General features: G+C 39.9%; 1 protein-coding gene across 1 annotated transcript in view; it reads left to right on the top strand.

The window, feature by feature from the left end:
- Nucleotides 1–14,675, top strand: part of Asb3 (ankyrin repeat and SOCS box containing 3) — a 55,180-nt gene that overhangs the window by 19,338 nt on the left and 21,167 nt on the right. Inside the window, exons 4-7 of the mRNA XM_051170503.1 lie at nt 6,295–6,407; nt 7,201–7,336; nt 9,688–9,865; nt 13,600–13,797. Coding sequence (XP_051026460.1) covers nt 6,295–6,407; nt 7,201–7,336; nt 9,688–9,865; nt 13,600–13,797 — 625 coding nt within the window. The remainder of the gene's footprint in view (nt 1–6,294; nt 6,408–7,200; nt 7,337–9,687; nt 9,866–13,599; nt 13,798–14,675) is intronic.

Below are 14,675 nucleotides of genomic sequence, written 5' to 3'. Positions count from 1 at the left end.
AAATAAATCATTTAAAAATTTTTCATGTATAGTAAGATTCAGTTTTAAGACTGAAGAAGACATTGGATGTCTAGCTCTACACTACATTGTTCCTTTGACACGTGTTTATCTTACTGAACCCTAGTCTCTCTGTTTTATGTGGATGCTGGGAATTTTAACTCGGGGACTGCGGCTTGTGTAGCAAGCACTGTTAGGTGCTGAGCCATCTTCTTAGCCCCAGTTTCTAAGACTTTTGGCAGTTAATGAGGCTACAAAATCATTCCATCCCTACAGATTCTTTCTTCCTGTTTTCTGTTTGCTTTTGCTTTTGTTCTGTGGCAGGGTCTTCTCTGTGTTTCATGCCGTGGCCTGGAACTGGAGGTGATCTTCCTGCTTCTGCCTCCCAAGGAGTACAGACATGTGCCTTCTGTACCAGGCTTTGTGCCAGTTTAAGTTCTTCATCCCTAACTCCACTCCTGACAGCCACTGACAGCTTCATTCTCTTAGTTCACTTTCACAGAATGTTATGGGAACTATGGAACCTTTGAGACTACTTGTCTTTTTTAAAACAGCATAATGCTTTTGGAATTCATCTGTATTTTTGCCTGTATTGATGGCCTATCCCTTTTTATTGATGTATAGTACTGTATTTCATTATGATGTACCAATTTTTACCCATTTGAATTGATTTCAGTGTTTGGTAAGTATATAAATATGATGCGAATAAATACATTCAGTTTTGTGCGATTATGTTTTTATGTTTCTTGATGTGCAGAGTATAAGTGAATAACCTGAAGGGTTTTATAAGCTGCTCTGCCACTTTCATTGCTTTGATGGGTATTTTAGGGTTTCACTTGCTTCATGTCCTCAACACTCGGCATCTCCAGCTTTTGTGGCTAAGTCATTCTTTGCAGTGGCTTAGTGGTGCCGCACTATAGTTTTAATTTGCATTTTCTAATTATCAGTGATAGCAATTTCTCATATGATTATTTATGCTACTTTCCTAATTAGATTATGGAAATAATTAATTCTGAGTTCGTGTATTTTTCATTCAGATTTGGTCTTTTACTATTTTGCTTAAACATTTTAGTTCTTTCTTTGCGTTTTTCCATATTACTATTTTTCTAGCCCCTTTTGAGATTAAGTTGTAGAGATAATGCATTGGCCCTGTGTGCTTTAGTGCTTAAGTACTTCTTAAAATCAGTGAATGTCCCCTATTACATAACTGCCCTCTGACGGTCACAGTTTGCAAGTTATTGTTGAGTCAGCACTGTGATTTGTATAGTTTGTTTTTAAAAACATTTATTATTTTGTGTTTATAGGTGTTTTACCTTTATGTATGTCTGCAGGTATGTGGGTATGTATGTACCATGTGCATGCCTGACACCTGTGCAGTCTAGAAGAGGGAGTCAGAACTGGGGGTACAGATGGTTTAAGCTGCCATGTGGGTACAGGGAATCAATGCCCTCTGGAAGAACAGACAGTGCTCTTAATCACTGAGCCATCTCTCTAGGCCCAAGTACTAGTATTCAATTTTCAGATCTTTTTCAGTTGTTAAAGTGGATTATCAGCACTTTTTTTTGAGACCAGGTTTTTCTATGTAGCCCTGGTCATCCTGGAATTTGCCCTGTGGACCAGGCTGGCTTCAAACTCAGAGATCCATCAGCCTCTGATTCCCAAGTGCTGGGACTAAAGGTGTGCACCACCCCCACCGCTTGACTGATGTCAATGTTCTTTAAAAGGAGGAAGGGGCAGGTGATTAATCATCAGTCATTAACATGTGTCACATCTCTTTGGCTTCTTGTGATTCTGAGCAGACAGACCAGATTACCTGCTAACCGTTATGTGTCATTTCTCCTGAGCCTCCTGTGAGTGTGATCCACCTTTTTTGTCTTTTATGACATTTACATTTTTTAAAGTTTTTTGGAGAAATACTGTTTAGGGACTCTTGGATGTTGTAGGTCTTGTCCTACGTGCCCAGTTACTTCTGCCATACCCAGTTACTGTTGCTGGAAGCTAGTAAGGGTAAAAACCAGAAGATCAAGTGGGTTGTGGGGCAGAGTATAGAGTTATGGAACCTTTTAGGTGGTTGACTAGAAAAACCAACAACAGTGGTTTGTTGGGTATGATTGTGACAGAACACAAGCCAAAGTGTGGAGAGCCAGAGCCTTGATACTGAGTGGAATGAAGTTGTCTTCCATGGACAGGGCTTGCCAGAGTTTTAATACAGACAACTTTGCTTTTCCTTCCTTCTTGGCTTCCTTGCTTACTTCCTTTCCTTCTCCCCAAAAGATGCCTTGTTCTAACCCAGGCTGATCTGGCCTGGAACTCACAATTTATCTCAAGGTAATAAACTTTTGTCATTCCCGCTGCTTCACCCTCCAGAGTGCTGGGATTACAGACACATTCTGCCATACTTGGCTAAGGATGGAACTTTTCAGTTTGATGGCAGAATTTATTTATTTATTATTTATTTAGATGTATTTGTTTATTATTTATACAGTATTCTCCCCGCATGTACACCTGCATGCCAGAAAGGGCACCAGATCTCATTATAGGTGGTTGTGGGCCACCATGTGGTCACTGGGAATTGAACTCAGGACCTTTGGAAGAGCAGATGGTGCTCTTAACCTCTGAGCCATCTCGCCAGCCTGATGGCAGAATTTAATTTGAGAACAGTTCATGAAATGGAAAATTCAGAAATTGTCTGCTGATTTCTTTTTTTTAGAACATCTGTTTGCTAGCATACAGCTCAGGGTTATGTCTGCCCGTCCTCCTTTCCTAACCTCCCCCTCTTCCCTTACTTCTTCCCTTTCTGAGAGGTTTTGTTAGGCAGCCTAAGCTGGTCTCCATCTTGTGATGCTCTGATGTAACTGTAAGTCCTGGGTTGGAGTAGTTGCCCTCCTGTCCTGGTTTCTTATTTCCTGACCTTGTCTTCCTTGCCCTTGTTTATTTTGATCTGTGTACACAAACAGCAAATCTTCTTACCATAGGTATGTAACAACTGATTTCAAACTCAAAATACGCTTATTTTAAATATAATGATTTGAACCCTAACCCTAACCCTAACCCTGCCCAGCCCAGCCCTGCCCTGCCCAGCCCTGCCCTGCCCAGCTCTGCCCTGCCCAGCTCTGCCCTGCCCTGCCCAGCCCTGCCCTGCCCAGCCCTGCCCTGCCCAGCCCTGTCCTGCCCTGCCCAGCCCAACCCTGCCCTGCCCTGCCCAGCACACCTTGTTGTTGTTGTTGTTGTTGTTGTTGTTGTTGTTGTTGTGAGTCTTTGCTTACTCTGTGTACCCTTCAGCATTAGACATAGGAGTAATGGTAGAACACAGTGTTTTATAAACAGGATTATATGAGGCTGCCTGTTTCGTTATTTACCTTTGGAATGTGTCACGCTTTGTTTGGTTCACATGGCTTGTCCTTTAACTCTGACTCTGCTGTTTACTTTCTTACCAGTGTCTTCATGGATAAATGTTAGTCCATAAATAAGAATTTTGAGTTTAGTGTTTTTAACTTGATATACATTGTGTTCATCTTTACATTATTCTTAGGTTTTTCAACTGAAAGATTAATCACTTTCTTAGTGATTCAATGTAAGTGTTTTTACTTGGAAACACTTTAGTTATTGAAAGTATGAATTTGAGTTTTTCCAAATAAAAAGTATAGAGTTCTTTAAGAATTACACTGACAGCCAGGCGTGGTGGTGCACGCCTTTAATTCCAGCACAGGCATAGGCAGGCAGATTGTTGTGAGTTCGAGGCCAGCCTGGTCTACAAAGTGAGTCTAGGAAAGCCAAGGCAAACAGAGAAACCTGGTCTCAAAAAGCAAAAAAAAAAAAAAAAAAAAAAAAAAAAAAAAAAAAGAGTTACACAGAAAAAAATACTGTTTACTATTGTGCTTTTATAGTTTTGTTTATTAATTTTTGTTTTTAAAATTTGCATGCAAATCATTAGCCTTCATTAGGCATGTGGAATGAATAGTTTTGTTTCTGATAGAAGCTGGGATTGTTGGACCCTAGAGTCCACTCGGGTAGGGGGTCGTCGTGAGAGACCACTCGAGGACCACAGTGTTGATGCAAAAGCACAAGGTTTATTGCTGACGCACGTCAGGGGACCTCAGCATTCACTCGAGAAGCGGAGGCACACCGAGTCACTGTTACAGGCTACTTTTAAAGGCTAAAACCGCAAAGGTTAGGAGGGGCTGTGTGCCCTATGTTAGGATTGGCTCTGGTGGTCGCTAGGGGTGCTTGTCTAAATGTTATTGGCTAGTGCAGGGGTTGTTGGTCTTGGGGGCTATTCTTGGCAAGGAGGGGTGTTGGGGAGTTTCCAGGGAATTTTTTCTGGGTCACTTTTCCAAGCTTGTCTGGGTTACGTTCCCAGGCTTAGAGAGAGAGGGGGGGGGGAGGGGAGAGGGGAGAGAGAGAAAGGAGAGAGAGGCGAGAGAGAGGAGAGAGAGAGGAGAGAGAGAGAGAGCCTTACAGGATAATGGGATGGGTTTGGGGGAAGGAAATTAAGGGGAGAAGATCTTCGGGCTTCATTGGGTTAGAGCTCAGAGAGGGAAGGGAGACAGTAGAGGGGGTCCTCCCATAGGACTGGGGCTGAGACCGGGGGTTGCTGGATTTCAGGAACAAGAGAAGTATGGGCCTGCTTTCAGCCTACTTGTTACCGTGGGAGAAGTGGCCCTTGGGGTTGAGGTCTGGATCATGCAACAGATGGGGGCCAGAGATGAAGTTAAAGGCCGCAGGTCTGTGGGATCCATAGGAGCTAGGAGGGGCAGGGGAGGATGTGGTGTTGTGCTGCAGAGCTGAGGGTGAGTCCTGAGGAACAGAGCTAGAAGAGAAGGTCTGCAGGCAGCCTATCTGGTTTCCTGAGGTGTGTAGCTGAGATGCTTTGCCTTGTCCCTAACAAATATCTAGGATTAATCTTTATTCTTTTGTATGCTCTTTTTCAAGTACTTTTTATCTGGAGTTAAAAAATTTAACACTTGCTGGGTGTAGTGGTATACGCCTTTAATCCCATCCAGAGGCAGGCGGATCTCTGTGAGTTCAAGGCCAGCCTGGTCTACAGAGTGAGTTCCAGGACAGCCAGGACTGTTATACAGAGAAACCCTGACTTGGAAAAAGCAAAAAAACCAAAAAAACCCAGCTTCTTGGTTAGGGATGGGAGACAGTGTCTATTTACCCCCTCTCAGTGGTGAGACCTTATTTGGCTTGAATCTGTGCAGGTTTTGTACATACTGCCACTGTCTCTGTGAGTTCATGTGTACAAAAGTCCAGTTTTGTCTTGAAGATGCTATTTTCTTGGAGTCCTCTATGAACTCTTCCACCCCTTCCAGATTCCTGAACCTTGCTGGGAAGGCTTTGATGGAAAACATCCCATTTAGGACTGAGTGCTCCAAATGTCTCGTACTCTGCACATTGTCCAGCTTGAGTCTCTGTGTTAATTCTCATCTATGGCAAAAGGATCTTCTCTAATATTGGCTGAGTGATGATAGTCTACCGATATATAGAGCCAATGTACTGCTATGTTTCTTTAGCAGGGTGAGAATTAGGTTTTCCCCTAGGCCTGTGACCTAGTCTCAGGTTCTTGGCCACATTAGCAGTGTCAGGTATGAGCCTTGTCTCATGGGGTGGGATGTAAATCCACTCAAAAAGTGGTCGGTTATTTCAGTAACATTGTGCCACTATTAAAATAGTGTATCTTGCAGGCAGGTCACTGTTGCTGGTAAAAGTAGGGTTTGTGACTAAGTCACATCTTTCTCCTCTGGTTGTACACCAAGTGCACCAAGTACCTTCCACTCTCTTGAATGCTAGTCAAAAGAGGTGAAGTTTCTAGTTGGGGAACCAGCTTGATTTTTCCATGTTGGATGGCATAAATAAGTGTTGTCTTCAGCAATAGGGCCTTACCGATAGTTACTCTTGTCTTTTGTGATAGGAAAGTAATGATCGATGCCCTTCCTGTCTTGTATTGACGGAGTGCTTTTCCAGACTAGTTCTTCTAGACTGTATGCCCTGTTTCACACTCAGCTGCATTTTAACTAACTAGAGCGACATTGTCACCATTATCAGAAAGAATAAATATTTGTTTCTTGCTCCCTTTTGGTCTGTCTCTTTTCATATATCATTGAGAATAATTTTGCATTACATGGAGGCCCAGGCATATGTAAGTAAAATTGGGCTAAGATAGTTGTGATAAATATTTAGGAATTTTCACAGCATTGTATGTTCCAAGGAGTATAAAATGATAACATCACAGAAATGTCCAGCCCAGCAAACATCTTTTTGCTGACAGTAATTTCTCTGACTACTGTATCGCAGCTGTTGAAAGTGGACGAATAGATGTCATGAAGCTGTTGCTTCAACATGGAGCGAATGTCAGTGGATCCCATTCTATGTGTGGATGGAATTCCTTGCACCAGGCTTCTTTCCAGGTAATCTCTGAATCTATTAATTCATTTCCACGTAAATTGTATGTCTTCATCTTCTAAGACAGTCCTATGCAGTTTTGCTTTCCATTTACCTGTGATTTATAATGGTTAGTACAATACAGAACATGCAGTCTAAATGCTAATGATCATTCTTTAAAAGACAGCTGTTACACTGGCTGGAGCAGCTTTGAATTATAGGAATTTTGTAAGTTTAAAATGTTGGTGACATAGTGATGAAACTCTCAGAATATGTGGGATACAAGCTGATAAGGGGAAATGACATATTTTATTGTAATTGTATTTTTAGAAAACATGATAGCTCCCCAGTGCTTGAATCAGTAAAGTAGCTTTATAGGATTAATGATCATAATTGCCAGGGCCAGTGTTTAATGTGTGTTCACACTTAATGATCATAACTGCCAGGGCCAGTGTTTAATGTGTGTTCACACTTAATGATCATAGTTGCCAGGGCCAGTGTTTAATGTGTGTTTACACTTAATGATCATAATTGCCAGGGCCAGTGTTTAATGTGTGTTTACACTTAATAATCATAATGGCCAGGGCCAGTGTTTAATGTGTGTTCACACTTAATGATCATAATTGCCAGGGCCAGGGTTTAATGTGTGTTTACACTTAATGGGCTGTGTAGAAGTGTAGGGTAATTTGATATGTCTTTTTCATCCAGTGTAACAAGATTTTTTTTTTCCTTGTAGTTTTTCTTTACTGAGAAAATAAGAAAAGTAAAACACAATGAGAAAGTGTTTTTCCTAACTTCAAATACCTATCTGTACTTTAGGGAAATGCTGAGACTATAAAACTACTTCTTAAAAAAGGAGCAGACAGAGAATGCCAGGATGACTTTGGAATCACACCTTTATTTGTGGGTGCTCAGTATGGGAAGCTGGAGAGCTTGAGCATACTTATTTCATCTGGTAAGAGTCATAGCCTTTGTGCTGGGAAGATCAGGGTTTTTAACTGTGTGCCTAGGAAGAATGATTCTTGAATCAGGTGATGAAACTTTTGTAAGTATCAAATAAAAGTGTACAGAGTTGATGTCAGTCTTAGGTATTATGGTTACCAGGTAAAGGTTTTGCTCTGACTACCATTACACATGTAGCATTGCCAGAGAAGATGGTGGTGTTTTTTTAGTAACATTTTCTGACTAGAAGGGTTCACCACAGCAGGGCTTTTAAAGTATCAGGGTGTATGCTCTGTTAGAGCCAAGAAACTGTGGGTAGTTAGAGGGAGAGACATACCAGCAGATTTGCTGACTGGTCTACATAGTGAGTTCCAAGACAGCCAGGACTGCGTAGAGAGACCCTGTCTCAACAACAAAAAATTACCTTTGAAATAGACAAAACAAAACATAAGGTAGAAAGTGAAAGAAATTAACCTTCAAGATGTTCAAGGTGAGGTATCTGAGAAATTATGAGCCTGTATCTTAAAGATGAGGACCCAAACTATTTCCTAAAATGATACTTTTTTTATTTTAAGAAGCTCAGACTCTAGGTGTTAAGTGCTGGCACAGTCAGAACATAGTGATTTTTTTCTTTGTTTTAAATTTTTCTTTTCTAAACTATTACAAATAGTAATTCAAATGGCCTGAATGTCTGTTTATAATGTAACCATGTAAAAATGACTTTACTTGTATCTGTTATTTTTTTAACTTTTTCAATTGTTGTCTTGGAGGAACTGGTTCCTTATTTCTGATACTTTAAAGTTGTCACTTAAACTAGAAGATTGATTTTTTGTTGTTGTTGTTTAAATCAGGTCTTTCTGTTGACTTGTCTTTTCTCATTGGTTATTTTTGTCTCTCTGAAGCTGATTGCAGATGAAGCACCTAACTCAGGAGCTTCTAGTTGCCTAGCGTGTTTGCAGCCCAGGAAGTTTCCACAGCTTTTCATATTTGCCCGGTGTAGCTTGTTCAAGGTGTACTTATGAAAGATCATTTGAAATAAAATATAGTCAATATTCCCCATTTTTATGATGCTTTTTCTACTGAGATATATTTAGGAGATTTCAAAATTGGCACAGTCATGTGATAGCATGAGTCTTAACATGTTTAATACATTTTTTGTTGGTGTGATGGTTAGGGAAATTTGCTGTTTTTCAAAAGGTTTTTAACAATTAAGGCCATTTTCAACCTTTTAAAATCTTTTTGTTTGTTTGTTGTTTTGGAAATAGGATCTCACTGTGTAGTTTTGGCTATCCTGGAACTTACTTTGTTGACCAGGCTGACCTCAAATTCACAGAGAACTGCTTGTCTATGCCTCTCAAGTGCTGGGATTAAAGGCAAACACCACCGTGCCTGGCTTCCTTTTTAAATCTGTATATAGTAGTATTAAAATAAGTTTTTAGTTTAAAATCTACTCAGCTCCATTAAAAACATAATTCCTATTTATTGTAGCCTTTATTATGCAATACTCATAAAAGAAGAAATGTAATAGTAAGACTAATCAATATAGTTTTTAATAGTATACCCCATGTGATTAGCCATATCTACTAGTAATGTTCCCCTCATAAATCTTAGTCTAAAATCAGTTAGTGACATGAATAGTCTCATAGCTTATACTTTCCAGGGAATTATCATCACTGTTATCTATATTTATTCTTCTTCTTTTTTTTTTTTTTTTTTTTCTCTTTAAGACAAGTTGGCCTCAAACTTGCGATCCTCTCCTCTTTTCTCAGACTCCCAAGGGCTGGAACTACAGGCCTTTGTTATCACTTTCTTTCCTTCTACAATGTACTTGGGGGCTTGAGTGATGGCTCAGTGCCTGAGAGCATGTTCTGCTCCTGCAGAAGGGCAGAGTTGAGACCCAGCACCCACCTTAGATGGGCTCACTACTCATGGACTCCGGCTGCACAGGAATCTGCTGCTCCTTCTAGCCTTCATGAGTACTTGAGTTCACATGCACAGATATACGTGAATATACATATGTAAATTATAAATACACATTAAAATAAATATTTAAAATATTTGTACTTAGGACCCACAATGCTTGTTGGGAGGGAGATTGGAATAAATAGACTTCATTGAACAGAATTTATTTTTGAAGTGAATTGTAAAATGTGATCATTTATGTTCTTGCTAATGCAGAACAAAAACAATTTAAATGATTGTCAATAGGTTAGTAAACTAAGAATATTTTTCCTATAGCATCCAGTGAGGATGAAAACTGTTGTGCTATGAAAGCCTTTTATGGCAGTTTAAGTTTATGTTATCAGCTTTCTTTTTTCAAAACATCAATGAGGATTGTTGGTTAAATATTTTGTTTTGTGTAAGGTGCAAACGTCAATTGCCAAGCCTTGGACAAAGCTACTCCCTTGTTTATTGCTGCACAAGAGGGCCATACAAAATGTGTGGAACTCCTGCTGTCCAGCGGAGCGGATCCTGACCTTTACTGTAATGAAGACAATTGGCAATTACCTATTCATGCCGCTGCACAAATGGGCCATACAAAGTAAGTGCTCAAAATGGAATAAAAATGGTCTCAGAATTAAAAGCTAATAAGCAGTAGATCTCTGCCAAATCCTTTACCTTCAGATAAAATGCTTGGTCATTCCTTTCTGTAGCCAATTTGTGTGATGCCTCAGTTTACTTCTCCTCTTCCCCATACTGTTTTTAGCTCTGCTCAGCTCTTCTAAATCTTGCATTTCCCCACTCTGAAGAAGAATGCCTGGAGATGGGATGTGCACTGGAGCTTTGTTGGGATTTTTTCAGCTGATGACTATGCTTTCCCTTTCCTTTTAGTTTTATTTCAAACATATGTCCTCAAAGTCTTTGTAAGAGTGTTTGCCTCGTAACAGTATACTTTTCTAGCCCATCTCTAAAACTTAGATGCATTTATGATATTTAAGAGGTATCAAGCAGATTCTTACTTTTAATAAAATGCTTGCTTTTAACATTTGATATTTACTCTTGTTTTTTTAAACTATTATTCATTCTTTGAGGCTTTCATACATGTTTTAAACTCTTTCACCCTCCTCTACCCTTCTCACTCAATTTGTGTCCTCAACAAAAATTTTTAAATCCATTTCTTCTAATTTTTGATTAAGGTAGTTAGAAAATCTTTAAGCAGTTATACTCAGCTTCAGGCTGATGCTAAAACTCTCATAGTAAATTGTCTTTAATTGTGCTCGATTTTGAGGTTTCTATTTTTGTTGTTATTGTTGAGATCTGTTTCTTTTTTCATTTTTTAAATTAATTTATTCACTTTACATTCCAATTGTAGCCCCTTCCCTGTTTTCCTCCTGGTACCACCCTCTTTGCTCTATCCCTCATCCTCTGTTCCTCAGAGAAGAGGAGCACCCCACCACCACCCACCCACCCAAGCACATCAAGTGGCATCATGACTGAGCTCATCCTCCTCCCCTGTGGCCTGGTGAGGCACCTCTGCCAGCAGGAAGTGATCAAACAGCAGGCAGCAGAGTCCATGTCACAGACAGCCCCAGCTCCCCTTACTAGGGAACACACATGAAGCCTGAGCTGCCCATCAACTACAACTGTTTAGGGGCCCTACGGCCAGTCTATGTATGGTCCTTGGTTAGTGCTTCAATCTCAGCAGGCCCCTATAGGCCCCAGTTAGTTAACTCTGTTGGTCTTCTTGTGGAGCCCCTGTCACCTGCAGGTCTTTCTATCCTTCCCCCTACTTTTCCACAAGACTCCTTATGCTTCACCCAAAGTTTGGCTGTATCAGCATCTGTTTCGATCTGAGGCTGGGTGGAGCCCCTCAGAGGACAGCTATGTTAGGCTCCTTCTTGTTTCCTCTCTTCAACCTCCTATGATGTCTATTCTATTTCCCCTTCTGAGTGAGATTTAAGCATCGTCCCTTGGGTCTCCTTGTTACTTACCTTCTTTGGGTCTGTGAGTTGTAGTGTGATTATCCTGTACTATATGGCTGAAATCCACTTATAAGTGAGTACATAACATGTGCGTCTTTCTGTGTCAGGACTACCTTACTCAGGGTGATCTTTTCTAGTTCCATCCATTTGCCTGAAATTTTCATGATTTCCTTGTTTTTAATAGCTGAGTAGCATTCCATTGTGTAAAGGTACTATAGTTTCTTTATCCATTCTTCATTTGAGAGACATCTAGGTTGTTTCTAGATTCTGGCTGTTATAAATAAAGCTGCTATGAACATAGCTGAGCAAATGTCCTTGTTGTGTGGTGAAGCATGTTTTGGGTGTACGGCCAGGAGTGGCATAACTAGTTCTTGAGGTAGAGCTAGTCCCAGTTTTCTGAGAAAGTGTCAGATCAATTTCCAAAGTGGTTGTACAAGTTTGCACTCCCACTAGCATTGAAGGAGCGTTCCCCTTTCTCCACATCCTCACCAGCATGTGCTGTCACGTGGATTTTTGATCTGAGACATTCTGGTGGGTGTAAAATGGAATCTCAGAATCATTTCGATTTGCATTCTCTGATGCATAAGAACATTGAACATTTCTTTAAGTGTTTTTTGCCCATTTGAGATTCCTCTGTTAGAATTCTCTGTTTAGTTCTGTACCCCATTTTTTAATTGGGTTATTTGGTTTGTTAGTGTTTTAATTTCTTGAGTTCTTTATGTATTTTGGATATTAGCCTTTTGTCATATGTAGGTGGTGAAGAACTTCTGGAGGTATCTCCATTCCTGACTTCAGGCTATGCTACAGAGCAATAGTAATAAAAACTACATGGCACTAGCATAGAAAGAGATGGGTGGGGCTGGAGAGATGGCTCAGTGGTTAAGAACATTGCCTGCTCTTACAGAGGACCTAGGTTCAATTCCCAGCACCCACATGGCAGCTCACAACTGTTTGTAACTCCTATTCTAAGGTTCAATTACCCTCACACAGATATATATGCAAGACACCAATGTACATATAAAAATATATAAATACATTTTTTTAAAAAGAAAGAGACTGGTGGATCAATGGAATCGGGTTGAAGACCCAAAAATAAACCCGCACATCTACTGGACACTTGAATTTTGACAAAGAAGCCAAAACCATACAATGGAAAAAAAAGATAGCATCTTCAGTAAATGGTGCTGGTCTAGCTTGATGTCTCCATGTAGAAAAAATTAAAATAGACCCATATTTATCACCCTGCACAAAAACCAAGTACAAGTGGTTTTCCAGCAACTTAATCCTTATAGTTTTGTCTTCAGGGCAGAAATAGTCTTTTCTCCAGCTAATTTCTTGCAGCTGAGGCAAGGTTAGAGACAATTTACATTTTAGTCATCTTCCTTAGAGCACTCTCTACCTGGCAACTACTTGATTACAAATATGCCTCAGGTATTAATGATTGCATTTTTTTCTGAGAATGTAGTATTTTACTATAGATTATAATTTATTCTGAATAAAAATGTAATTTCTTATTTCATGTCACATACCATCTTTAAAAATTCTTACTAATCAGAAAGAAAACAGAGTAATGTTTAATGCCACTCAGGGAGGCAGAGGCAGGTGGATCTCTGTGAGTTCAAGGCCAGCCTGGTCTACAAAGCAAGTCCAGAACAGCCAAGGGAACACAGAGAAACCCTGTTTTGACAAAATCAAAACCAAACAAAACAACCCCCTGCCCCAAATAGAGAATACTTAATTTTACTTTCTATTATTACTTGTTTGTTTGTGAAACAGAGCCTTGTTAAGTAGCTCTGGCTCCTGAAATTTGTTATGCAGCTGTGTCAGGCCTTGAACTCATAACTATCCTACTTCAGCCTTTGCTGACTTTCAGGGATGTGTCACCATTTCTGGCCATATACAGTCCTCCAGTGCTGGGAATTGAACCCAGGGCCCTCAGCATGCTAGACAAACACTCTTCCTTGGGGCAGTATCACTAGCCCCTCATTTTCCTAACTAGTTTATATTTAGTGTGATAAAAATTTAAATAATTTATTAGGTCCTGTAATGTCAAACATAAAATTGGTTTTTGGAGCATAGGTCATGGTGGTGGTAAGGCAAATAATAGTTAACAAGGAAAACAGGTGTATTTGCTATATTGCTCAATTCTTTTTAAGGTCTACTTAAGATCTGTATTAAGCAGCAGTAAGGATAACATGAAACATGTAGACATCTACTCGAGTTAGAAGGTAGACAGAAGGATGTCTTTAAATCATCCAGTCGCTAGTGGTTCTTAAAATATGTATGGGAAAGATGTTGCCTATTCCTGTGCACCTGAAAGTACTAAATATTATTGCCATTTGTGTATACGAAGGATCTTGGACTTGTTAATACCACTGACGAACCGGGCTTGTGACACTGGACCAGACAAAGTGAGCCCTGTGTACTCTGCAGTGTTCGGAGGGCGGCAAGAGTGCCTGGAAATACTGCTACAAAATGGCTACAGCCCAGATGCACAGACATGTTTGATCTTCGGATTCAGTTCTCCTTTGTGCATGGCTTTCCAAAAGGAGTACGTATATTTGTTACATTTTACTTCTTTTTATTTCCAGGTAATGTTTCTTCATAACAGGAACTTGGTATCTCTGTTAGTACTAAGTTGCTAACCTAGAAAATATCTGCCATATGTTCAGTCTAGCAGAAGTGAGGTTGATAATGCCAGATTGTTTGCCTTTCTCTTTATATCTGGATTACACTTTTAGTGTAACAGTTTTAGGGAATACTTTAACTGTATTAATGTAACTGCAGGCCTATTCTGATGTCTTTAAAATGGTTCAAGAATCAAAATGAAACTTCTTCAAGTAAGGCAGTTACTACCTCGGGCTATTTAACTTTCACTCCTCCCCTTTTAAAATTTACTTTAAATATATATCTATATTTGAAAACCATGGTTTTCAAATACTTTAACATTAACATATTTGACATATAGCATTTCTTAATGTATACCATAACAATTAATGTTTTAAAAGTCAAATATTCATTTCATACTCTGCTACAGTTCTCTGAAGTAGGATAAATGAAGAGTGAATGTTGATTTTTAAGTGTTTGGTTAATAATTGACCTTGGCACCCTGAAAATTTTAAAATAGACATTAGTAGCTGGGTATGGTGGCTCACGTCTTTAATCCCCGCACCTTGAAGGCAGAGGAAGGTGAAGCTCTTGAGTTCAAGGACAGCCAGGGCTATCCAAATAAAGGGGGGAAAGACATTAAGAATATGGGGGAGAGCCGGGCGTGGTGGCGCACACCTTTAATCCCAGCACTCGGGAGGCAGAGGCAGGCGGATCGCTGTGAGTTCGAGGCCAGCCTGGTCTACAAAGTGAGTCCAGGATGGTCAAGGCTACACAGAGAAACCCTGTCTCGAAAAAAAAAAAAAAAAAAAAAGAATATGG

Source organism: Acomys russatus, chromosome 28 (assembly GCF_903995435.1).
Source record: "Acomys russatus chromosome 28, mAcoRus1.1, whole genome shotgun sequence".
Lineage (NCBI taxonomy): Eukaryota > Metazoa > Chordata > Mammalia > Rodentia > Muridae > Acomys > Acomys russatus.
This window is presented reverse-complemented; position numbering and strand designations above follow the sequence as displayed.